Here is a 25,757-nt window from a genome sequence, read left to right as displayed (position 1 = left end):
TGGTAACTGAAAATTCCTCTTTGAGATAAGGGTCACCTCTGGAATTTGGGAGGCCTGGGAAACAGCTAAACACAGTTCTATATTTTGTATTTGCAACTTTTATCCTGGACATCACACTAAAGATCCATTCTGGCATTGTATTCCCATAGTGGCCATCACCTTTTCTTTCAAGTGGTTGCTGCGAGATTCATTACAGACTCAAAACATGTAACAGTTGAGTAGTTTCATTGCTTGTCATTCAGTGGCCTTTAAGCTATGAATGATGAGCAAAAAACAACTACTCTTCAGTTTAGAGAAATGAGGATGCAGCCTGCCATCGCATTCAGAAGTTGTTTTTTGGCTCCTTAGACTCAGGTCTCCCTAAAAAGTGTCTTGCATGATGTTTGTTTACCATCCCTTTTGCTTACCATTGTGGGCTGACAAGTGATATTCATAGTGGGATGAGTTTTGTATTGCTAGAAGGAACTGAGTTAGGATATGATTTTTGTTTTATTAAGATTGCCTTTCTCTCCATCTTTCGTTCAACAGGAAAGATAGAATTTTTAAGAAAGTGTAAGCAGGCTGGGCTTCTCGATGAAATATTTGAGGAAATGTTAGACACACTTCATCTGGCGCAGGAAAAGCTGATGGATGACAACACTTCAGAAACAGGTACTGCACGAAGTATAGATCAGCTGTCACTTTAAATCTCATAGTCTAAGTCATTTTTTAGAAGATGCTGTGCAAGGATGTCCTTTTCATGAGGCAAACTCTTTATGCTCCTATCTCTTGTGCATCCTATGGTTTCTTGTTAAGCCTTGGAGATGAATTGTATATTAGACTTTTCCTCCCCAGAAGGTACAGAGTGTTAAATGTCCCAGTGTATATAGTATCCTACCTTTGCATTGCATTTCAGTAGTACAAGCTGGAGAAGACAGTTCTAGAATGGGATTTCTAGGTGTTATCTGGCTACCTGCTGTCCCCTATTTTCACATGTATTAAAATCTTTCAGAAGTTATTTCTGTGGCCTCAGTTTTACACATTCTTGCTCACATAGGATTTTGAGGGCAACTGTAGCCTTGAGTTGTTACTATTTTATTTTTTAAAATAATCTTTATTAGGGGGTTTGTGCAGGGAGATACATTATTTGTGAAAATGGTATTTACTTTATATAAAATCGGGTATATGAGTACAGACAAACAGAAAAATAAAAAGATAATAATAATAAGAGACACACATTGAGAAGTAGATTGATGTTGTATAGTCTTCCCAGTAGCCCCTATTGTTACTATTTTATGAGTGTGTATCTTTTGTTGCATTTAGTTTAAATGGGTGTTATTTCTAATTACAAAAATGATATGTATTCATTGGGGTGGGGGGTCAGAATATATGAAACAAATATAATAATGTATTATTAATACCTGTTCTCAGAATATGAAGAAACAGTAATGTCACTTTTTGATTGCGGCCTCTTTGAAAATATACTTACGTCTGCTCAGTCAGGTATGTATTGAAAACATCTAACATGTTTGATACTTGTAAAGGTTTGACATGATGATATGTTGATATTACACAGAATGTGGATCCTTTCAGCTTTACTCTCATGCTACTTGTCCAAGAGAGTTATCTTGTTTAGCATGATGCTGATTTGGTCCTACTGGTCCCTGGCATGCGACCTTGGGATTTTCCTTAAGGGAATGTAGCCAAGAGCATAAACATTGGGGTGTTGTGTGGTTTCCGGGTTGTCTGGCCGTGTTCTAGCAGCATTTTCTCCTGACATTTCACCTGCATCTGTGGCTGGCATCTTCAGGGGATCAAAGCATAAACATTTCTCCCACTCCTACCATAGCTCCTTCCTAACTTTGATAATCCATGACCCGGCCTTTTTTCTGGTGTGAATTGTAATGTAATTTTTGACCATTGGCCTGGAATCATGGCCATGGTTTAAATTTGGTTTACTTTAGTGATTCGTTTTTCTACAGGAGTGGTATATTTAGAGAACGTTCTAGCAAAGGAGGCAGTTAAAAATATGTCACCAGGCAACATCCCCTGTCCCAGCCTCTCCAGACCTGCCTTCAGAGTTATCGATGGAGGTCAATTCAGCTGTTGTTTGGGACTCAGGAGGAGGAGGAGCAGGAGGTTTTCAGCCCCGTCCCGCCAGCCAGCACGCCTCAATGAAAAATTGCAACAGTTGTTGTTGCTGCTTGCCATAGTCCAGGTGTCCTCAAACTGCAGCCCTCCAGCTGCCTTGGCTTGCAACTCCCAGCGTTCCTGCCCATTGAACAAGCCAGCTAGGGCTTCTGGGAATTAGAGACCCAAACAGCTGGAGGGCTACAATTTGAGGATGCCTGCCATCGCTGTCCTTGCTGTCTGTAGGAGGTTGCCAGCATCACCATCCCATGCCATGATCAGCCTCCCATCATTCACTGCCACTGTTGTGTGTAAAGGCAGGGGAAGGAGGGGGAAGCTATTATTTTAGTGGCCATAGTGCCATGATCATAAATATGTGGCATTACTGAATATGGCAGCATTATGGATTCGTAATGCTATGCTACACATAACTGCAACACAGGATGCCAGGTTTTGTAAACAACACAATCACATTTCCTGTTCATATGAAGCATCGGTTTTAATTTGTCCAGGAACTGAAGAAAAAATTCAGACGCTACTAAATACAAGGAAGAGTTTGGATGCCCAGATTGAGATTCTTCAAGATTTGAAAGAAGTAGTACTTTCTTCTCCGGGAGACACAGCCAGCATATCTAACAGTACCTCTGAATAACACACATCTTCCTTTAAGACTTGTTTGTTCATTTTTTTATGCTTGATTTCTTGTATCGAATTGAATTTATAATGTTTTTTTATGTGTCACTTTCTGTTACCTGCCCTTTTTTAGACACTTTATACTACCTTTTCTGTTTTAAAGATCAAATTTGTTTTTGGACGTGCTGATGTTGGCAAAGTCCTCTGGATGGGTGTGCGGGTGGATGTCCAGCTGCAGGACCATGTTGCACCTTCCTTCTATTTACACAAGAATTGCAAGGAATGACTTAGATGAGGATGCCATGTTTTCCATGGCTTCATTTGCAGGTGGTGCTATTGACAAATCACTTCCGGAATCAGTGTGGGGCCAGAGGGTTCTTCAGCCGTCTCTCCACTACATGGATTGTTAACATCCAAGTTTAATTTCAGTTCTAACTGCGGTGCACTATAATAATATATAGCCAACTACCATATATTCATAAACCAATAGGTATATTTTTGGGCCAACATTTTGGATTTTGTATGATCTGTGGATAGGTTGAGGGTCATCCTACAGGGAGGGGAAAACACTAATGCTACCTCATAGCCAGCCATTCCTGCCACTATTTCCCCATTTATGCATTAAAAACAGGAGTGGCCCAACTCTAAAGAGAGTAACTTTATTTAGGGTTAGTTTTTGTCTTTCATGATATTACACAGAGAAGGAGATGGATCCTTACCTGATTAAAATTAAGGCATAGAACTCACATGGACTGTGGATAAGTCAATCCAGATTTTTGACTCCTTATTTTAAACAAATACATCTTTGCTTTCAGACACACATAGTCCTAAGATATAAAGAAGTCTGTTCTACTTTGTGCACCCTGTACTTTCTACTTGCAGTTTACACAGATTGGGTCTTACATGTATGGGTGTGTGTATGTATGCATATTCATTCAGGAACTTATGATTAAGAGGTCAAGCATTAGTTGTTCAAAGCAATCTCAAAATTAATCCTTATGTGAAAAGGTTAAGAATCAGAAATGTACAAGCCTAAGCATTTTTGTGCTTTAAATAATGTTCAAAATGCTTTCCCTTTAACATTACAGAATTGTACATATCTGTTTAATACATTTTTTTTCAGGAAAATATAACGCATTAAATATGTATCTATTGATATCAAGAATGGCTGTCTTCAGGACAATCATGAAAGTGAGGCTGTAGGCCGTCTTTGACTCCAATAAGCAGATACCATTTTTTAAAATGGGCGAATGTTATGCAGCTTGTCTGTTATGAAACAAAGCTGGAAACCTAGCATAGGAAGAGACAGTGCCAGAGATGCAGGAGCCACACGGACTGTCAAAAATGCCAAGACTAGAAGTAGTTAAAAACTACTACTCCTTTTTTTTGTGCGGAGGTGCCTTAAACATTGCAAGCATACCTAGTAAGGGCTAAATTACTGCTCCTGTGGGATTCAGAAGAGGGAATTCAAATTTTAAAGATCTGCATTTGGGCAAAGAAGGCATCCATAGGGACATGAAGTCTAGCTTTACATCTATTTGATTGGCTTGTGAGGTATCAGAAGTTCAAGTTGGAAACACTACACACTACATGGCCAATTTAGAGAATGATAAATTTGAAAGAAGGATTATTTTCACATCCTGGTGCATCCAACTTGCAGGAGGTATCTGATGTCCAAAACCCATAAAGGTAGCAAAATCAAAGCATCATAGAGGTTGAAGGGATCCCAAGAGCTATTCAGTCCAACCCCATTCTGCCATACAGGAACACACAATCAAAATATTCCTGACAGATGGCCATGCAGTCTTTGCTTAAAGAGAAGGAGGCTCCACTACACTCCCAGGCAACATATTCCACTGCTGAATAGCTCTTAACATCAGGATATTTTTCCTAATGTTTAAGAATCTCTTTCCTTGCATTTGAATCCAAGAAAAAGAAATGTGGATCATAGATATTGAACCAGAGTGATTACATTCTCCTAAAAATAAAAAAGCTGTCCCTAAAAAGCAGACAGCCCTACAAAGTCATATCTTGGTTAATTATTTCTCAAATTCTGTGGTACCAACTTCATTTTAATACAAATAAAGTGAGAAATTAAAGCTTACTGTACAGTTTCATTACAATTAAAATGCACCAGCTACCAAATTCACATTAACTAACCACTTTGCAGGAAATATTCAAACAAACCAAGCAGCGTGAGAAGTATGGACAAAACAGCAACACTCACAATCCTACTCGGGACAGAGGCAGCCCTTTCTATAAACCATGCTTCTCATAATTTGACATATTCTTTTAATAGATAAATTTAGAACACAGTTTGCAAACAGATTTTAATACATAATTTCTATAATTGCATAGAATATACAGATACATAATTGCAATGTAAAATGGTTTTCCAACAATCACTTGGTTTTGTTGAGTCCCTACCGCTGCCACAAGGCAACAGTTCTTTCCTCTCAATTTGATGAACTCTTAAAAGAGGTATAGTAGGAACACTCAATTCCAATTTTAGATTATGAAATAATTACCCCCTATCTTTCTTTTTATATCATTTCCTGCTCTTTAAAAAAAAAGCTAAATTGTACAAACTCAAATACACTTAATTGTGTTATGATCCAATGAAGTTCTTTTGTATTCATTGGTCACGAATATTTCCTTGAATTGAATGGACCGAATGCACAAAACAATACTGCATTTTCCCACTTTCATATCATTCAATGTGGAGAAACATCTCAGTTCCAGCTGTCTTGATAGTGCTTAGAAGGAGTAATTGGAGAATTACCACAGTGGCCATCTCCAGTTAGTCAATAGGCCACGATTGGAGAAACAGCCTCTGGCAGCAGAACACTGTCTCCTTTTCCTCAACCCTTTTCCATTTAGGTCTTTTTCACAATTCCTTTCCTCAAAGCTGCTCAAAACTATGTAGAGCACCCTAAGCCAAATAAAGCACTCAGTGCTTGATCTGGAGTTCCTATACAGCCCAGCTGAAAAAGAAATGATTTTTTACAACATGTATTTTCACTGACAATCACGAAAGAGAAAGGTGCATGAAATCACACCAGCAACCACAGTACCAGTCAGTCCTTAATATCCTTCAGTTCTTAAATGCTCCGTATTTACTGGCTTTAGCAATGAATTCCTTTAGCAGAGAACCATCCATTTGCCAAAATGCTGCAGTCTGAGTGACTTCCGTCAAGTGATTGACACAAAACTTAAAGCAGAATTCTTCTAAGTCCTAGACACAAGACAAAAAAAGCCTTCCATTAACTTCACTGATAATAAAAATGGCCTTCTGTTATTTTAAAATATTTATTTATTTATTATATTTATAGCCCACCCTTCTCAGCCATATGGCAACTCAAGGCGGGTGTTAGGTTGGCACAATTCAATGCCATACAATCATAAAATAACAATTAAAAACAATCAACTTAACAGTATAAAAACATATATAAAAGCCAATAAAACATGTTGTCTCTGGCGTCATCCTGTTAAAATCGATTTCCAGTAACATCATCTAGTCCAGGGATCCTCAAACTTTTAAAAACAGGTCACAATCCCTCAAACTGTTGGAGGGCCGGATTACAATTTGGGGAAAAAAACATGAATGAATTCCTATGTACACTGCACATATCTAATTTGTAGTGCAAAAAACACTTAAAAACAATACAATAATTAAAATGAAGAACAATTATAACAAATATAAACTTATTAGTATTTCAATGGGAAGTGTGGGCCTGCTTTTGACTGATGAGATAGGATTGTTGTTGTTGTGTGCTTTCAGGTCATTTCAGACTTAGGTTGACCCTGAGCGAGGGCCTGGTAAATGACCTTGGAGGGCCGTATCCGGCCATCGGGTGTTAGTTTGAGGACCCCTGGTCTAGCCATTCTAAGTTCATCATTCATAGTTTCATGTTATCTATTACTAGCAGTGATGCGGTCTAGCACCAGTATTTTAAGGCTGATAAGGTGACCATTGACCTCCCACCTTAGGCTTTCCTGAGCCTCTCCCCGAACCTCCTACCAAGGCAAAGGGAGCAACTCTACAGGAACTCTGGCAGTTAATTTTTTTTTTGTCGTGTAGGGAGTGACTTGAGAAACTGCTTCTGGTGTGAGAGAATTGGCCATCTGCAAGGACGTTACCCAGGGGATGCCCGGATGATTTGATGTTTTTATCATCCTTGTGGGAGGCTTCTCTCATGTCACCGCTTGAGGAGCTGGAGTTGATAGAGGGAGCTCATCTGCCTCTCCCCGGATTCGAACCTGCGACTTGTCGGTCTTCAGACCTACTGGCACAGGGGTTTAACCCACTGCACCACCGGGGGCTCCTGGAAGTTAATTGACTTGTACATAAACTTTCTCCCTTGTACTGGGAAAAGGAATTTGGAAAACCCTGTAGCTTCTTCTAAGGATGTGCCCATCCAGACTGCATTTGTTTCCAAATGTACTCCACTGATATTATAAAGTCAGTATTTAAAAGTTAGGTATTCTGATTTCAAGTATGTAATATTTGCAGTTCTTTAACAGATAACAGAAATTCTCACTGATAAGTATTTCCTTCTACTTGAGAGTACATAATTTTTACATAAAGGTAGCTTTTAAAGTTTATTTGGTCCTTCTGGTTGTTTTGTAACTACCGTACTTTAATGCCCAGCTTACATTTTTCTAACATATATGCCATGAAGACTCCAAAAGTAATTTAACAGTGTAGACATATTATAGTCCCCTTAATCAAAAAAGCATTCCAAGTCTTGTGTTAATTGGTGACTTCAGATATTTACTGGATAAAACGCATGTTTGGGTCACTGCTATATCATATAATGACTACATTTTGTAACACTTGCTCAAGGTGACCCTGGGACTAATCCTAAGAGGTAAGAGCCACAGTGGCGCAGTGGGTTAAACCCTTGTGCTGGCAGGACCACTGCCCCAGAGGGTTCAAATCCGTGAGATGGGGTAAGCTCCCATCTGTCAGCTCTAGCTTGCGGGGACATGATGGTAACAAATTCAAGCATACTCTGGGCAACGTCTTTGTAGACTACCAATTCTTTCACACCAGAAGCAACTCGCAATATGTTCTCAAGTAGTTTCTGACATGATAAAAAACATAGGTATCCACATTATTTTAATTTATAAATAGATATGAAAGAGTCAAGTACAACAGAATCACATGACTTCCAAAGAGGAAATGTATCTGAAATGGAAAGTCCAGAGGAGCATCTCTTTCCAAATAACAGAAGCTCAGTTGTCATGTATCTTATGGCTCGGGAGAAGTACCACCAAGTAGACAGTAGTGTGGTTAATTCATTCTTTCACAAAACAGAAGCCTTACTCAAATGTAGAGAAAAAGAAAAACAAAGTACACAAAAGAAATACCAAGAGACAAAAAGGGATGTGAAACGGGTTCTGACAACATTGAGACCAATAATACTATGTAACACGATTTCTGTTCCTGGGTTATAAATATCATTTCCTAATTGGTTCTATCATAAAAACATGGAAAAGGTTTATTAAACTGCCAAAACTTTGTTTTTGTGGGACATCCTGCAGTACATCTTGCTATAGTTTTTCAATGAATATCTCATCGAGTCTCAACCAGTTCAACCTAGTTTGTGGCAGCCACAAAAACCAAGTTTCTGGAGTAGAACAACAACTTTCAAAGTAAGTATCACACAACTAAACAGGAAATAACACTTTCAAACCAGGGACAGAAATGTTTTCAAATTTTGTTACAAAGTGTAATTTATGACTTCTTTAAATATTTCAGCATTTGAAATTGGTCAGGAGGAGGAACTGGGATATTGAAAAGCAAGCCTGTTGTAGTATAAGGATACAAAAACTGCAGATAGAGAATTACGATAATTATTTGGGCTAGTCTTCGTGGCAGAAAATAAAGGGATAGTTGAGAACTTTGTTTTTTCTGCTGCAAAAGATTTCAATGAGAAGAAGGGAAGATTGTGACTAAATATTTGGAAGAACCTCCTAACAGCAAGAGGGCTTTTTGGCAAAGGAATAAACTATCTCAGAAGAGAGTTCTTGCTCAGTAGAGTTTTTTAGTAGATGCTGGACAAGGTTGCTTCTGCTGTGGATTCAGTGCATGATCAGGAAGTGACTCCTAATAACTTGAGAAGTGGGCTGGACAAAAGCCCAGAGGAATGGCACTTAATATATATTAATAGTGAAGGTTTGTATCAGCTCCTTGGCCTTAATGCCAATTGCTGGGGAAAACGAGCAACAACACTGCTGATGTCATAGTGCTGACTCCTGGAAGCCATATATCCCAGAATATCAAGGCAGATAATCCACAATATCTGCTTTGAACTGTGTTATCTGAGTCCACACTACCATATAATCCAGTTCAATGTGGATTTTATACAGCTGCGTGGAAGGGGTCTAAGATGGCCCCTCTGGTCGAATCCAGAATTACTTATTGTCTTATGACTCTGCTGTGTCAATAAACAAAATGCCGCACATATATATATTGCAAGTGCTCTTTATTCCAAAAGAAAAAAATACAAAATCTGTGTCTTAGAACATGTACATTCATTTTGTCAAATCCAGAACGCAGTTGGGAAACTGTCATATTGCATGGAACAGGCACTTCTATTCTCTTCCCCCTTTAAATACACACTGTCACACAGTACAATTTCTTCAAAAGCCACATTAAGAGTGAAAAAAGAAACACTCTTTAAATATTAATTTCTTTTTTTAAAAAAACAACTATTTAATAAATCCTGTAAAATGAATGATAAATCACAGTGCTACTCTTAAGTTTGAAAGGCGTACACATTTAATGCAATGGACACATACAATGCTTAAGAGCACAGCCGGCAGAACGTGTGCTTTCACTAACTTCAGGCACAAGGAGGATCCCAATAACAAGGCAGAAAGGAGTTAAATAAACGCAAAGTAAGCACCAGTGTAAAGGTGCCCACGTGTCTGCTGGGGCATTTCAGTCACCACTTCATTTACCAAAAGCCAGTTGAAGCCAAAAACATGGACACAGCTCAATCTGAAGTGAGTAAGCCTTGAGAAAAAAATTGTGCTGAAATCCGAAATAAACTGGGAGTTTCTTGCAGCTCTGTTCTATATGGAACATTTATACAGCCTCCACTGGAGTGACAGGACACGCCATGCGCCACACTCCATTGGCTAGTCCAGTGGCCATTCTGAGCTGCCTTTATGTTGGCTCACTGCACTTGAAAGGGGGAATGAGGAGACTGCTGAAAACCTCCTTAAACAAGCCTGGGGTGACACTGATACTGCCCCAAGAAAATGCTGGCCTCCCAACTCAGCCCAAGAATCATTCAAATTCAAATCTTCATTCAGCCATGGAAACCCACTTCAGCAAGTCACACCTTCCCAGCCTCAGAAGAAGGTAACAGCAAGCCTTTGGGGAACACATCTTGTTAACAAACTGTAATACATTCATTCTAGAGTCACTATGAGCCAGGAACAACTTGAAGGCACACAACAGCAGCAGCAACACAACAAAACGACTCCAGTTCCTCTCCAGTTTGGAAAGGGGCAAAGCCTGTGGAAGGCTTCTCTCATGTCCCCATATGAGAAGCTGGAGCTGACAGACAGGAGCTCACCCTGCTCCCCGCATTCGAACCACTGCCAGCACAAGAATTTAACATACTGCATCACTGAGATTTGGGTGAGAGGTAGAAAAGAGATCAGGCTGACCGGACAGAAGATGTGAGGGGAGGAATGAGCAGGAATTGTTTAGGAACACAAGGAAATGTTTACAAAACAATAGGAGAAAACAAAAGGATGGTTAAGAAACAGAAAAGAGATACAGAGGCACTGGAGCAAAAAGAGCAGCTTTAAAGGGAAAATTACAGACAGAAGAAAAAGGATGTTTGATTGTGTGTGCATCTGTTTATTTCCGTCAGTTTGAGACTATAAAACCCATGATTCAGAGACACTCAAACGTGGCACTTTTCTTGACGATTTTCTTGTCTTGGTGGTATTTTCTGCATAATTAAACTATAGTATTTTAAACTCCTCAATTTCTAATCTTAATTGGGAAATAAAAAGGTCTAGTGATATAGGGGGCACTGAGCATCAACACTATCTTGAGTGTTGTGTAAACTGCAAACTTGATAAGAGTCCCTCTAACTTACTATCTAGGTCATTGGTTAAAATACTGAAGAGTGTTTGCCCCAGGACAAAGTCCTGTGGCACTTCATTCAAGACTTTCCAAAATGCAGCCTTTAATTATGATTCTCTGGACACATTTTGGATCGTCTCCAGCTAGCATGGGTGAGGACAAGGCATCAGAAGACAAAAACATGGAAGCCAGACATATCTTGATAATGCTACTTTAAAAAGATGTATGTTCACACATACATCTGATCCCCTAAATTAAATCTAGTAGCTGACCATCTTGGTGATCAAGAATTCAAGTATGATGTCTAGTAGTTACTATAGAAGGCATTCCCTGCTTGGAAACTATGTGCTGGATACTCTGAGAATAAGAGCTTGCATAGCATACAATCTCAATGCAGTCATCTTTGCTTACCAAAGGATTTATTTTCCTACAAATCTAGTATTGTTCATGGTTCAAAAGAGATTACATGGACCCAATTTCTATTCATAAGATGGCAGAACCTGGTGGCGATAGTTCACTGGAGGTGAGACAAAGCGGCTATTGTCATCCCTGGGGGCTCTATCACCCCAGTGAACATGTTCAAGCTCTAGTTTACCTCTGCATCGTAGCGCACTGCTGCAGAGAGCAACGAGAAAGCATTTTCCACCGTGATCCCTCTTTTGATGAGATGCTGACACAGTTTTTTCAATCGGTTTTCACAGTACGATGTCGCCAAATCCAAAAGCCCTGAAGTCAAGATACCATATTAAGATGTTAAATTCCTCTGTCTTCACAGAATCAAAGCAACATTCCTCTATAACAGTGGTTCTCAACCTGTGAGTCCCCAGATGTTTTGGCCTTCCACTCCCAGAAATCCTAACAGCTGGTAAACTGGCTGGGATTTCTGGGAGTTGTAGGCCAAAACACCTAGGGTTGAGAATCACTGCTCTATACACTCGGATAGCAGGCATATCTGAGGAGATGTAAACATCCCATGGGCGCAACCACACAATGCAGAACACAATTAAAAGGACTCCACATTAAAAGGGCTCCACATTCAGGAGGAATTTCCAGGGGCAGAACAGGCATGGAGCTAGGGAGGGATGAGCACACAAATTTATTATTATTTATTTATTTAAAACTTTTATATCCCGATCTTTTCAACCTCCGTAGAGGGACTCAGACCAGCTTACAGCAAGGATTCAATGCTAACAGTACAATCTAAAAACATCATATAATAACGAGTTAAAATACATATCGATTAAAATTACAAATAAGCCAAATCGCCAAGATACAATCATGTCCAACTCAGTCCGTATGTGTGGTCAATAACTTTGTTCTGTAGCCAGTTTCAATCATTACTCTGGGAATGCTTCCTTCCATAGCCGGATTTCACCAACCTCCTGAAGGACAGGAGGGAGGGGGCAGATCTGATCTCAATCGGGAGATAGTTCCATAGCTGAGGGGCCACCACAGAAAAGGCCCTGTCTCTCGTTCCCGCCAGACGCAATTGCGAAAGTGGTGGGACCAAGAGCAGGGCCCCACCAGAAGATCTTAATTATCTTTGTAGTTCATAGGGGTAAATACAAACTCAGCAAAATCACAGGACTTTGGTGTACAGTGGAACCTTGGCTTAAGAGCATCTCAATTTTACAAAGTTTGGCCCAGGTTTCACTTTTGACATGCGAGCAGCATTTTGAGCGAAGAGTTAGCGCGAGAGTACAGGGCACTAGGTTTTCAAGGGAGCAGCCTCAGTGCCTTGTGCTTTTGTCCTCTTTGGGAGATTGTGGTCTGCTTTGCTCTTGTCCACTTTGAGGAACTTTGGGTTAGTTGATTTTGTGTAGTTTTTATTCCTGGTATGTTTGGCTTCATGGAGAGAGAGAGAGAGAGAGAGAGAGCAAGAGATGGGGGACACTGGAAAGAGATTGCCCAGCATTATTTCCAATTTTAACTCTACATTTGGCCTTCCCACTGTTTTAATTATGTGTTGCTTTTTTGATAATGTTGTGTACTTTATTGTCTATGCTTTTTAACTGCTTGTATTGATGTTTTATTGCTTTTGTTGTTGTGTTTGGGCTCGGCCTCATGTAAGGCACACCGAGTCCCTTGGGGAGATGGTAGTGTGGTACAAATAAAGTTAATTAATTAATTGATTAATTAATTAATTAATTAAAAATAATAATAGTAATTTGGACCAGCCATTTTTGGAAAAGCAGCTCATTTAAAGCATATTCCTCTCCTTCCATTAGCTACTACAAGTTCATCACAGACCAGGACTAAGAGCAGAACCGGTCAAGGCAGACAAGAAGGGCATCAATAATAAATAATAAACTTTATTTATACCCCGCCACCATCTCCCCGATGGGGACTCGGAGCGGCTTACATGGAGCCAAGCCCAGACAACATATTACAACAAAATAAAACCAGAGCATAAACAATAAACAACATCATCAAATTACATCAAGAAAGAAAAAAATATATAAACACAGTCATAAAATAACATTCCAATAGGCACAATCACAATATAATAGGCGGCCACATGTACAGGATAAAAACGATTCTAAGACTCTAATGAGAAAAAAATAGGAGCAAGTTATCTGCAGGAAACTAGTAAAAACATACACAATTGTGAAGCTAAACTTCCCAATTTGGAAGGCTACAGTATTTGCAGGACACAACCCACTTTCTCCCGCTAGCCCAGTAAAACGAGGATTCAGGAGGTGTGAAGTGTACCAAGGACAGAGTGTCACTGGGGATACTTCTGTTACCTCTTTCCTTTCAATTAGGCCTTCTATTCCCCCCCCCCCCCCCCCGCCTTCCATAATATTGCCCATGGCTCCTGAGCTACCTATGGCATCTTCAGGCGGTAGATCAACGCTGTCTGTGTACAGGTACTCAAGAAAAGCACGGTATACCGGGTAGGAAAACTGGTCTATTTCTATCACTTCCTTCATGTCCTCATTCCAGTACGACTGAAACATAGTGCGGAAGTGTTCACACCTGCAACAGAAAGAATTAAGAACTTGGGACACAGTCTTTGCAAGGCACTTTCCTTCAGGTTCTGACCAGCATAAGATCATAAGATCTGAAGCCAGAATCCTGTAGGTACTCCCAATAGGAGCACACCAATGGAATCAATTTCTCAATGGTGAGCCAGTGTTTATCTAAACCCCATTGATTCAATAGGTCTATTCTAGTTAGAACTACTAACAGGAGTCATTCCAGAAGCAGCAATTCACTATTCTTCAAGACTTGCTATTCTCCATCCCTGCACCCATTCCTTCCCAGTATTTTAAAAATAGGATTAGAACATGTTCACCTAAAAGCACCGAAAGAGTCAACCCAATAATTTATTTCCAAGCACTGGATCTAGTAGGTTTTTTTCACTTTTGAAGAAGATGGCAACTATTTATTTATTTGTTTGTTTGTTTATTTCGGGTACTTTTACCCTGCCCTTCTCAACCCCCGAGGGGGGACTCAGGGCGGTTTACAAAAAGGCACAATTTGATGCCTATACAAATTACACATAATGTACAAAACATAGTTAAAACAATTATCACAGTTAAAACAATCAAAACAATCTGTATATAACACATCATATAAAACTATTCTCATGCTCAGCGTTTCATCTTTCAGAGTTCCATAGTTCCATTAGTCATTTCCTGACCATTGTCAAAGTCCTTTCTTTATCTGCCCGATTGTCCGAATGCCTGGTCCCAAATCCATGCTTTCAGTTTTTTCCTAAAGGAAAGGAGTGATGTCACTGATCTAATTTCCCCGGGGAGTGAATTCCATAGGTGGTGGGCCACCACCGAGAAGGCCCTGCTCCTCGTCCCCGCCAACCTCACTTGTGATAGAGGCGGAGTCGAGAGCAGGGCCTCCCACTCCGGGGTGGGACGTAGAGGGAGATCCGTTTGGACAAATACACTGGGTCGGAACCGTATAGGGTTTTGTAGGTCAAAACCAGTACTTTGAATTGTGCTCGGAACTGGATCGGCAGCCAGTGGAGCTGACACAACAGGGGGGTGGTATGCTCCCTGTATGATGCTCCGGTGAGCAATCTGGCTGCCTCCCACTGGACTAGTTGGAGTTTCCGAACAGTCTTCAAAGGCATCCCCACATAGAGTGCGTTGCAGTAATCTAACTGGGATGTAACAAGAGTGTGGACCACCGTGGCCAGATCTGACTTCCCAAGGTACGGGCGCAACTACAGAAGGTCCAAACCTTAAGCCAGGACCTTGCACCGGTTGCAGCAGATTGAAACAATTCCTACTCTAAGCAACACAATTGGGATTCTTTTACTCCACTCCCAGTTTCTTTCCCCTCTCTCTTTATATGTTTGTGGGAGGATATGGGGCCTACTGCCCCCAAAAGACATAAACTGCCACATTTGGAAGCCTTCAGGAAAGGAAAAACAGGAACTTTCAGTAGAAAAAAGTGCCAAACCAGAAAAAGTCCTTGCCGATCAGTATGTGGCCTATAGCTTGCTCTCCGATACTATTCCCCTTCCTTGTGTAACCCCTTCACATCTGGCCCAGAGACTTGGGAGACCATCTGAAGAGATCTGGGTGCGTCCAGAAAGTTGAATTTGTATGTAAGTGAGAACAGGGACATTTCGTCAGAAATATTAAAAATTAACTAGGCATTTTTAATTACAAAAGTGTGAGTCAAGCACTGAAAGACTTAGTAGGCCAAAGCCTGCTAGAGCCAGTGGGCCAAAGCTAGTGTCGCCCTGAGAAGAGTGAGTAGGCCAAAGCCTGTTAGAGTTAGTGGGCCTGAGGAGTGTGAGGTAAACCTCAGTATGAGAGAAGCCTCGTGTGAGAAAGCTCCAGTGTGAAGGCTGTGGTGTGTAATGCTACTATGTATTTGTTTATATGTGTTGTGGAAACCTTGTTCTTGTAAATAGTGCAACGATATTATTTTTACTATGAAGAAAAAACTCCTTTGGAAGATATAACATTGGCCTGTGTGTTTTTGTTCTTTTCATCACTTTGGGTTACTGGTGCTGGGTCATGCTGCTGCTAATGAGTTATTCGGCTACACATTCACGAGGATGGTCTTTTGTTAATAAGCCCACTTGCACAACACACTTTTCATATATATCTATATAATAAAAAATCTTACCTGATTTTCAAGACAGCTTTATGCACATAGATGAACTTTCCATCAACTCTAAATTTTAAATCTGAGGTTTCAGGGCTATCAAATTCTCTTTTGAGAGATTCTGTCACTGTTAAGAAGTCTTCATGCTCTGCAAAAATGAAACATCAGAACAATAAAACACTGCGCAGTTTATGGGGATGAGAGACGGCCTTCTCATCAGTGGCCCCCTACCTATGGAATGCCCTCCCTAGAGATATGAGATTGGCCACCTCCCTCTTGTCTTTTAGAAGGAAAATCAAGACCTGGTTATGGGACCAAGCATTTGATCAGTGAGCAGCAAGTGGAAGATCACACAATTTATGGCAATGAATTGACCCGGACTTGTTTTTGGATTTCAATTTAATGGATATGTCTTAATTAATTGTTTTAATTGTTGTTTTAATATTTTTAATATTTTGATTGTACTGTGGGTTTTTATAATGCTAGCATCGTATGATGCTTTTGTTAGCCTGCCCTGAGTCCCCCTTCGGAAGGGAGAAGGGTGGGCTATAAATATAGGAAATAAATAAATAAAAATAAATACTCTCATGTCCCCACATGGGAAGCTGGAGCTGACAGACAGGAACTCACCCCGCTCCATGGTTTCGAACCACGGACCTTTCGGTCGGCAGTCCTACCGGCACAAGGGTTTAAACCATTGCTCCACCAGCTCAGTACGCGGGGTTGCTTTTAACAACTGAGTTGCAGAGAGACACCAGCTTTAGATGGTGAATTGGCACAATAGTCATTTGGGAGTTCATGTGCTGCAAATAGTACTCCTCTGTTAACTAACTGTGCTGATGACAATAGCAGAACTTACTGTATAGTAAAGGTAAAGGTTTCCCCTCATGTTAAGCCTAGTCTAGGCCTAGAATTGGAGGCTTAAAAGGAGTGAAGAAAACAGATAACAGGGGGTTAATGCTCATCTCCATTTCCAAGCTGAAGAGCCGGCATTGTCCATAGATAAATCCCAAGTCATGTGGCCAGCATGACTTCATGGAGCGCTGTTATCTTCCTGCAGAAGCAGTACCTATTGATCTACTCACATTTGCATCTTTTCGAACTAAGTTGGCAGAAGCTGGGCCTAACAACGGGAGCTTACCCCACTCAGAGGATTCGAACCACCAACCTTTTGGTCAACAAGTTCAGCAGCTCAGCAGTTTAACCTGCTGCACCACCAGGGGACCCGCTGATGGCAATGTTCATGTGATTTATTAGATTTGTATTTTATTGATTGTTTATTGATGTTGTGTTTACTGATGTTTTGGTTGATGTATTTTGGGCTTAGCCTCATGTAAGCCACACCAAGTCCCTTGGGGAGATGGTAGTGGGGTACAAATAAAGATGATGATGATGATGATTATTATTATTATGGCAATAGCAGAACTTACTGTAAAGGCGTGTTTAATAAAGCTGTGATTTTAATGCAGAGAAAATAAATCAAAGATAAACATGTAGAATGCAATAGCAATAAAAACAAGCACAGTTGTACATTATATACAAGACCCAGCTTCTGAAAAATTTGGAACTGATAGTCTGTCAAACTTTTGGCAAGCACCCCTAACTGTGCAAACTCACAATGTGATTTCAGAATAAGAAATGTTACCCTGGTCTTGCTGAATGGCAACTTCCACTATCATTCACAAATCGTCAGGCCAGCAAGGGTTGTCCCGGCTGGTTTTATTGGAGAAAGTACTTACCTACTGAGAGGAGACGCCACATCACGGCAGGAGTAGAAAAGCATGCAAAGACGTCATCTGTGCAAGAAAAGTGGGTCACATGTGGGAGAACCACCGACTGCCCCCGGCACTGACCCCACATGTAGACTAGGCCACTCTGTGTCTTGGCAGCAGAAGTGTGAGCAGAGTGGCAAGCAGCAATCTCTACAACCCTGAAAGGGAATCACACATTAATTCACCCGTGGTGCTAATAATCTGAAACACAGAAAAACAGTTGATGCTCAGAATGTACTAAAGTGTACCGGAAAAATTACAAAAGGTGTCATAATCCTAAACTAGTATGACATGTTTGCTTTGTTGTGACACACAGTAGTTCAGTACAGTGATACCTTAAGAGTTTAATTAGGTCCGTGACCAAGCTTTTAACTCAAAGCGAATTCCTACATTGAAATTCATCGAAATGTTATTGATTCGTTCCGGCACCCTGAACCCCATTTTTAATGTGTTTTTAAATGAGATAATGTACTTTATAAATAACAAAAATGCATAAATGCGCATTCAGTTGGAACAATAAAAAAGAAAGATCAACTTTAAAATAGTAGAAGCACAATGTTGTGGCAAAGAAGCACAAAACACAAAGTGAAGAGGCAGAAGCATCATTTTCTTCATACTGTACTCATTCTAGCCTCTCTCCTTTATAAGCTGTTAAAGATAATTCAACTAAAACAATACATCCATGTTTGTTTCTCTTTTAAGGACTTGTCTGAATGAAAAGGTTTTAGCCTGCTGACAGGAGAACAGGGAGAAGGTCATTCTGGCTTCCCCAGGCAAAGAGCTCCAGAGCCCAGGAGCAGTCATTGAGGTCTTTTCAAGGCATTCCCACCAACAGCACTCGTGATGGAAGTGGAAACAAGAGAAGGGCCTTTCCTGAGGATCTTAGGCCTAGGCATGTTCATACAGGGAAATGCAATCTGCCAAATGTTTATTTATTTGTTTGCTTACAGTAATTATATTCCGCAGGGGACTCAGGGCTGATTACAATGAATATATTCATGGCAAACAGCCAATGCCATTAGACATACAACATATATAGACAGACACAGGGGCAATTTAACATTCCAGCTTTCCAGCTTCATGAGGGTATGCTCGATTTTGGCCACAAGGGGAGCTGCCACTTCACCACCCACTTGTGACACCAAGTCCTTGATGAGTACTTCCTCATTCTTACGCACACCGCTGGAAGATTTTATGGTGTCATAAATTAGTTAAATTAGCCTCCCCGCATAAAGCGGTACCTAAACTTCCAACTTGTTCAGGCTACATAGGTCAACAGCAAGCTAGACTAATTAATGGTCGGGAGCTCACTCCGACTCGAACTGGCTTTGAACTCATGACCTCTTGGTCAGTAGTGATATAATGCAGCTAGCTACTAACTAGCCATGCCACAGCCTGGTCCAAATAGCCTGGATCAGAGCCAAATAGAACTTTATAGATCACTAGCAGTCTCCTGCCACGGGTTGCTGTGGCCCAGTCTGTGTATATGCGTTTTTTGTGTGTGTATATGTGTATATGTGTGTGCATATATTTGTGTACATGTGTATAAATGTTGCTCTGCACATGCATTGTAATGCATTTTTTATTTTTTGGCTTTTTAAGTCCCTTCCACTGTGTTTTCCAGTGTTTTATAAGTGATGGTAACTACTTGGCCTGATAGGTGTATTGTGTCCAAATTTGGTGTCAATTCATCCAGTGGTTTTTGAATTATGTTAATCCCACAAACAAACATTGCATTTTTATTTTATTTATATAATTTATTTTAGTAATTGTATTGATTAGCCCTTAGGCCATATCACAATAAGAAACAGAACAACAAGGCCTGACAAGACCTGATCACACTCCACGTAGTAAGTTAAAATAATAACTTATAACAATACAGTAAGTAAAAAAAATCTATATTTTATTTTTATAGATAACCAGCACTTTGCATGAGAAGGGCCTTTCCTGAGGATCTTAGGACTTAGGAGCTGTTGCAACAGGAGACTTATGTGCTCCCTGCAGCCAGCCCTGGTTAACAGTCTGGCTGAAGTTCTTTGGACCAGCTGAAGTTTCCGAACACACTTCAAAGCCAGCCTCACATAGAGTGCATTACAGTAATCCAGACGGGATGTAACTAAAGCATGTGCAACCATGACTAGATCTAGCTTCTCAAGGATTGGGCACAGTTGGTGCACAAGTTTTAAATGAGCAAAGTTACTTTTAGGCACTGCAGAAACCTGGATCTCCAGGTTCAAAGCGAAATGTAGTACACCCAAACTGTTGACTTGTGTAACCCCATCTAACAGAAGCTGGATTCCTTTTCCCTGATCTGCCTTCCAAGTCATGAGGAGCACCTCTTTCCTGTCTGCATTAAAATCACAGAGACTCAACAGGGCCATTCCCCACTTCCATTCATAGCACTGAATTGGCCAAAGCACTCCTATCCCAAACTAGGATATGAATAGAACAAAAATCTAAAATAGTCTTCTGAGAAATCCCCTAGAAATTAGATATCACCCTCCAATATTTTGTCCAATAATGGCAAACTAGGAATTTATTTTATTTATTTCTCGCATTTCTATCCCATCCTTCTCGAACGGGGACTCAGCAATCATTTTAAACTGTTTATTTCTGCACAATTCTTTAAGATTGGTCAAAAACAATCTCTTTTTTATGTCTTTGAGGGCCACTGGAACCAATACATATCTGAGAGAGGCATTAATAGTGTCTGAGCCATATGTCCAATGCTGTCCTAGCTGATGTGCATGTAGTACATGCCACAGTTCTTGAACCTACATGCCACAACCTAGCTGATGTGCATGTAGTACATGCCACAGTTCTTGAACCTACATGCCACAACCTAGCTGATGTGCATGTAGTACATGCCACAGTTCTTGAACCTACATGCCACAACCTAGCTGATGTGCATGTAGTACATGCCACAGTTCTTGAACCTTCTGACATGATTTTTTAAAAATCATGTCAGAAGCAACTCAAGAAACTGCAAGTCGCTTCTGGTGTGAGAGAATTGGCCATCAGCAGAAATATTACCCAGGGGACGCCTGGATGTGTTACCATCCTGTGGGAAGCTTCTCTCATAACCCCACATGGGAAGCTGGAGCTGACAGACAGGAGCTCACCCTGTCTTGCAGATTCAAACCATCAACCTTCAGATCAGAAGTTCAGCCGGCACAAGGGTTTGCACCATCGTGGCTCAGAGTTCAACCAAAATACCCACATTCTTAGTAGGCATAACAAGTTGGCTAGGCATGTCTTAATTCCATCTACCTCTGACGAAAACTTATGGCACCCTAATACAGGCATAACTCGGTTTACAAAGCCGCTTTTTCAGACCATGCACACACACCACCAGTTCCCAATTCCTCTTCTTGTCCTCTGTGCAATTAGAAGTGTTTTGTTTGTTTGTTTATTGGGGGTGGTTAGCAACATTGGCAATGGGAGGATGTTGAAGAAGCACCGGAGAACACAGACTTTCAGTGTTGGGCAGCACCAGCATATCTGCAGGAAACAATCCAATAGAGTTTGACCTGAGGATGAATGTGATTTGACCCTAGTTGACCTTACTTCAGTGTTATGTGCAAACCTTCCAATGTTTAAACCAAACAGCCCCTAACACCAGGATCCCTGCACAAGTATGCATGTAAAACAAGACACAGAAAAAGGGGGAAGAAGACAAGCCTGATTCAGCATGTTCTTTTTTTTTTTTAATGTGATCACTACAAGGGAAATCATAAGAGCAAGTTGACCTGGTTGTTTCATTTCATTTGCATGTATTATTAGTTCTGAATAAAAGGTTTGCTGTAATATGTTGAAATGCTCTGTTTTCTGTGCTATGGGTGTGCACTCTTTTCATGTTATTTGGAAACAGCAACCTTCTTCAAGCCTCCACTATTAATTTGTTTGTTTACTATATTATGCATGTATGTTTTGGTATGCAGATTTCTTTTTTTGATCTATGTTTCTTGAGAAGTTGTGGGAGGGGCTCCACACCACATGATCAGATCTGAGACTGCTCAGAGCTCAGACTCCATTTGATTCTCAGAATGTAAAGATGTTGCCGTTGATTGTAAGAAAGATGCCATGTGTTATCTGCACAGAGAAACTATTTCTAACCTATCTGTAACTGGATTGACAAGTTACCTTGAGAATTTAGAACAATTTAAAACGTACATAGGGAGACTGAAACCCCACAGCCCAACGCATATTACTTAACTGGTTTTGTATCAGGAAATATAAAATGAATTACACAAAAGAAAAATCATATTGGATCAGAGCAAGGGTCTACCCAATTGCAAGTTTTGTTCACATGGCAGCCAATCAGTTACCTATGTGAAATTCTCCAGAAAGACAAGAGTCTGGCTGCATCTTCAATCAAGCTCCTCAGCAACTTCTTCTGACATGGGAGATATCATGCCAGTGAAATTCCTTTGTGTTTTAACGTTTGATTTTATATCGCTGTGTCATCTATTACATTGGTTTTTGCATTTTATGTATTTTATTTTCTGGTTTTGTCATGTTTTTGTAATATTGTGTTTATTGTACTGATGGGCATGGCCTCATGTAAGCCGCCCTGAGTCCCCCTGGGGGAGATGGAGCGGGGTATAAATAAAGATTATTATTATTATTATTATTATTATTATTATTATTATTATTATGTCCTGACACATGAATAGGATGAATAGAAATGTCAGTTTTTTGTGTAGACCTCTCTACAACGCTCTCTACGTGGGGTTGCCTTTGAAGACAGCTCGGAAGCTCCAACTAGTCCAACGCTCAGCAGCCATGATTTTAACAGGAGCGGAGCGCAGGGAGCATACAACCCCCTGTTGCGCCAACTCCACTGGCTACCGATCTGCTACCGGGCTGAATTCAAAGTGCTGGCGTTGGCCTTTAAAGCCCTAAACGGTTCCGGCCCAAGCTACCTATCTGACCGCATCTCTGCCTATGAACCCACCAGGAGTTTGAGATCTTCCGGGGAGACCCTGCTCTCGATCCCGCCTGCTTCTCAAGCTCGGCTGGCGGGGACGAGAGATAGGGCCTTCTCGGTGGTGGCTCCTCAGCTGTGGAACGCCCTTCCTACGGACATTAGACTAGCACCATCTCTAATGGTATTCCGCAAAAAGGTGAAGACCTGGATGTTTGTGCAGGCGTTTGAGTAATTTAGTGCAATCTGGTAATGGAACATAGGAATGGAACAATGGACGACGAACCTGGACTACGCTTGGATGATGAGAAGATTGGGTACGGTTGTTTTTGTAATAATTGTGCATTGTAATTGCTTATTGGTAATTTATGGATAATGTGTTAAGTCAATTGTTATATGTTGTATGGAACCACTGCTGTTTCTACTGTTTTTACTGTTTGTGAACCGCCGTGAGTCGCCTTCGGGCTTGAGATACAGCGGTATATAAGCAAAGTAAATAAATAAATAAATAAATTTGTAGACTTCTCAGTGTTGTTATGTGTACTGCAACTCCTCCTTAGGCTTTTCTTGGCTAACAGAACGATAGCATGATAATAATAGTTGGAAGAGACCACATGGTCCATCTAGTCCAACCTCCTGCCATGCAGGAAAAGCACAATAAAAGTATTCAGAGGATTTTGTCATCCAACTTCATCATGGAGTGAGAGAGTGTGACTTTTTCAAGGTCACCCAGTGGGTTTCCATGAGTTCTAGTCCAAAATGCCCCAACAGCTCTATTTTACATATTACACATACCAAATTGTAATTCTCTAATCGTGGAGAAAAGAAAGATCTTAGTATAATTTTTTTTCTCCGAAAATCAAATTTTCAACTTACTACAAATGTTTCTTCTCTTTTGGAGATAAGAGGACATTCTGTAGAGGGCAAGTCCTCTCAACAGGCACTGGAAGTAGGACTTCTACCCAATTTCCTCTTTCTACTACTGGTGGTGGAAACCTCATACTCTGAGACAAGTTGCAGCTGGAAAAACCAATGAAGAAGATACTGCCCGCAATGGGGTGCCAGGCAAACTAACCAATGGATTATAAAACCAACAAGCCAGCAAAAAATTGAGAGTGGAACTATGATCAAACACATATTCTGCCCTGAGTCCCACATCAAGAGTAGAGAAGGACAAGGTACAAATATTTGGAATAAATAAATAAAATAAATAAACAAATATTGAAAAGCAAGCTGGAAGAATCTCCCATTAACCACAGAAGCCAGGCAAAATCCAGAAGAAAACAGGGTGTTCGCACACTTTGTGTACAGAAGCAATTGACTTAAACCACAAGAGGTGATGCATGCTGCCCTACAGAAGTACAGAACCATAGAGCCGGAAGAAATGCCTAAAGTCCCAAATCCACCAATGCCCATTTAACCCATTTCAAGACCACTCTACCATCAAATTACTCTTATAACCAAGAAGTGTTTGCTAAACTTTACTCAGCACCTTCCTTCCTTTAATTCAAATCCATTTGAGACTCTATCCTCTGGAATAGAGCACTGGTTCATTCCATACGCCACATATTTGGCCATCATGCCACCTTTCAGCCTCTAAACTAAATATACTCAACTCCCTCAACTGTTCCAGATATATTATCTTTGTTGCTGTCCACTGGACATGTTCAATCTTGTCAATGTCCTTCTTAAACTATTCAATGGTACACATTTGATACTTATATTTGATTTGCATTGTGTTTTCTTACATGTTTCCAGATTAATTTGATAAAAGAACGCATTTATAGCAGTGGAATGTTTTTTGAGGAAAAACACTGGAAGAGGAAATCCCTCAATCCTCTTCACTGGTTGAAGAGAGAATTGAGGAAAAGATGAAAGGAGAGAAAAGGAGAATTGTATCCACTGCCTCAGAACTTGCTGTGGCCGTGAGGAGTTTGCTCTTGCAGAACGTTATCTTTTCCAAATGAAAAAGACAAGGGACTTGTCCAGAACCATGGAAAGAAAGTGGACAGACGAAACACCCCTGCCGCCCAGCTCCCCAAGGGTTAGTTGCAACAGCATTTACCTCTCCTTTTCCATCAGGATCTGCCCGGGGCTTAGCTGGTTGCTTTTGTTGCCAGTCCCAAGCTGCCCGTAAGTGTTAGCGCCCCAGGAATACATTAAGCCCTCATCAGTTAGTGCTAATGTGTGTGCATAGCCACAGGCAATCTGCAAGTACGTTTACAAAGAAAGGAAGAGTTAACATTCTTATCAATCAAAGATAGCATTGGGTGCAAGAACTCATTCAAGATACCACTGTTTGATACATGTTATTAGTTGCAGCCTGGAATTGATTGATTATTGCAGTTATATATCGACTTTTCCCTCAAAATGGCGTTGAATATATTAAAAATCCAGCTAAAACATTAATTTATAAATGCTTAAAAATAATACATTTTTAAAAATTATTAGAAATAGTTAAAAACACTTCAACCATAGTTCCAATATAGTATTTTTAAATACAGCATAGCACTGTAATACACATTACTATTCAATCACAAAAATGCCAGAAGAGTGTCCACGTCTTCATATATGGTTAGTGATGGTTTGGTACAATGCTTACTTAATCACTAAGAAATCACTCATAATGCTGCTGTATTTAAAAGATGACCAGTAAACAATTTCCATATTATATATATCTGTGTAAGTAAAGGTTTCTTTGCAACATCAAGTCTCTGTTGGGTGGTGCAAAAGGCAAAAGGTCCCTAAGACCAAAAGTAAAACAATTATATAATTGCAATAATGTATATTATGTCTTTGCTTAATTGCTACAACATTCAATATATAGGCATCTAGTACAAATTATACAACATACAATTCTCTAAAGCAATAATTATTTTTCTTATAAGGAATAAACAACAAATTCTTACAGCAAAATTATACCGCATAAAAAATAATTTTTGGTTTAGAGAATTGTATGTTATATAATTTGTACTAGATGCCTATATATTGAATGTTGTAGCAATTAAGCAAAGACATAATATACATTATTGCAATTATATAATTGTTCTACTTTTGCCTTTTGCATTTCAGGAACCCTTGCTCTCTATTTTCTGTTGGGTGGTGCTCATCTCTATTTCTA

General features: G+C 40.2%; 2 protein-coding genes across 2 annotated transcripts in view; one reads left to right on the top strand and one right to left on the bottom strand.

Annotated features, from left to right (window-relative positions):
- SETDB2 (SET domain bifurcated histone lysine methyltransferase 2) overlaps positions 1-4,846 on the top strand; it is a 44,695-nt gene extending 39,849 nt beyond the window's left edge. The window contains exons 22-24 of the mRNA XM_067463630.1: positions 529-651; positions 1,411-1,482; positions 2,622-4,846. Coding sequence (XP_067319731.1) covers positions 529-651; positions 1,411-1,482; positions 2,622-2,761 — 335 coding nt within the window. The 3' untranslated portion in view covers positions 2,762-4,846. The remainder of the gene's footprint in view (positions 1-528; positions 652-1,410; positions 1,483-2,621) is intronic.
- Positions 4,847-5,017: 171 nt separating this feature from the next.
- Positions 5,018-25,757, bottom strand: part of RCBTB1 (RCC1 and BTB domain containing protein 1) — a 43,260-nt gene continuing 22,520 nt past the window's right edge. Inside the window, exons 7-12 of the mRNA XM_060785022.2 lie at positions 24,702-24,844; positions 17,677-17,867; positions 15,959-16,085; positions 13,683-13,834; positions 11,451-11,581; positions 5,018-5,977 (exon numbers count right to left, since the gene is read on the bottom strand). Of these exons, the coding sequence (XP_060641005.1) occupies positions 5,837-5,977; positions 11,451-11,581; positions 13,683-13,834; positions 15,959-16,085; positions 17,677-17,867; positions 24,702-24,844 (885 nt within the window). The 3' untranslated portion in view covers positions 5,018-5,836. The remainder of the gene's footprint in view (positions 5,978-11,450; positions 11,582-13,682; positions 13,835-15,958; positions 16,086-17,676; positions 17,868-24,701; positions 24,845-25,757) is intronic.

Source organism: Anolis sagrei, chromosome 1, assembly GCF_037176765.1.
Source record: "Anolis sagrei isolate rAnoSag1 chromosome 1, rAnoSag1.mat, whole genome shotgun sequence".
NCBI classification, from domain to species: Eukaryota; Metazoa; Chordata; class Lepidosauria; order Squamata; family Dactyloidae; genus Anolis; species Anolis sagrei.
The sequence above is the reverse complement of the archived record's forward strand: the minus strand, read 5'-3'. Positions and strand labels throughout refer to the sequence as shown.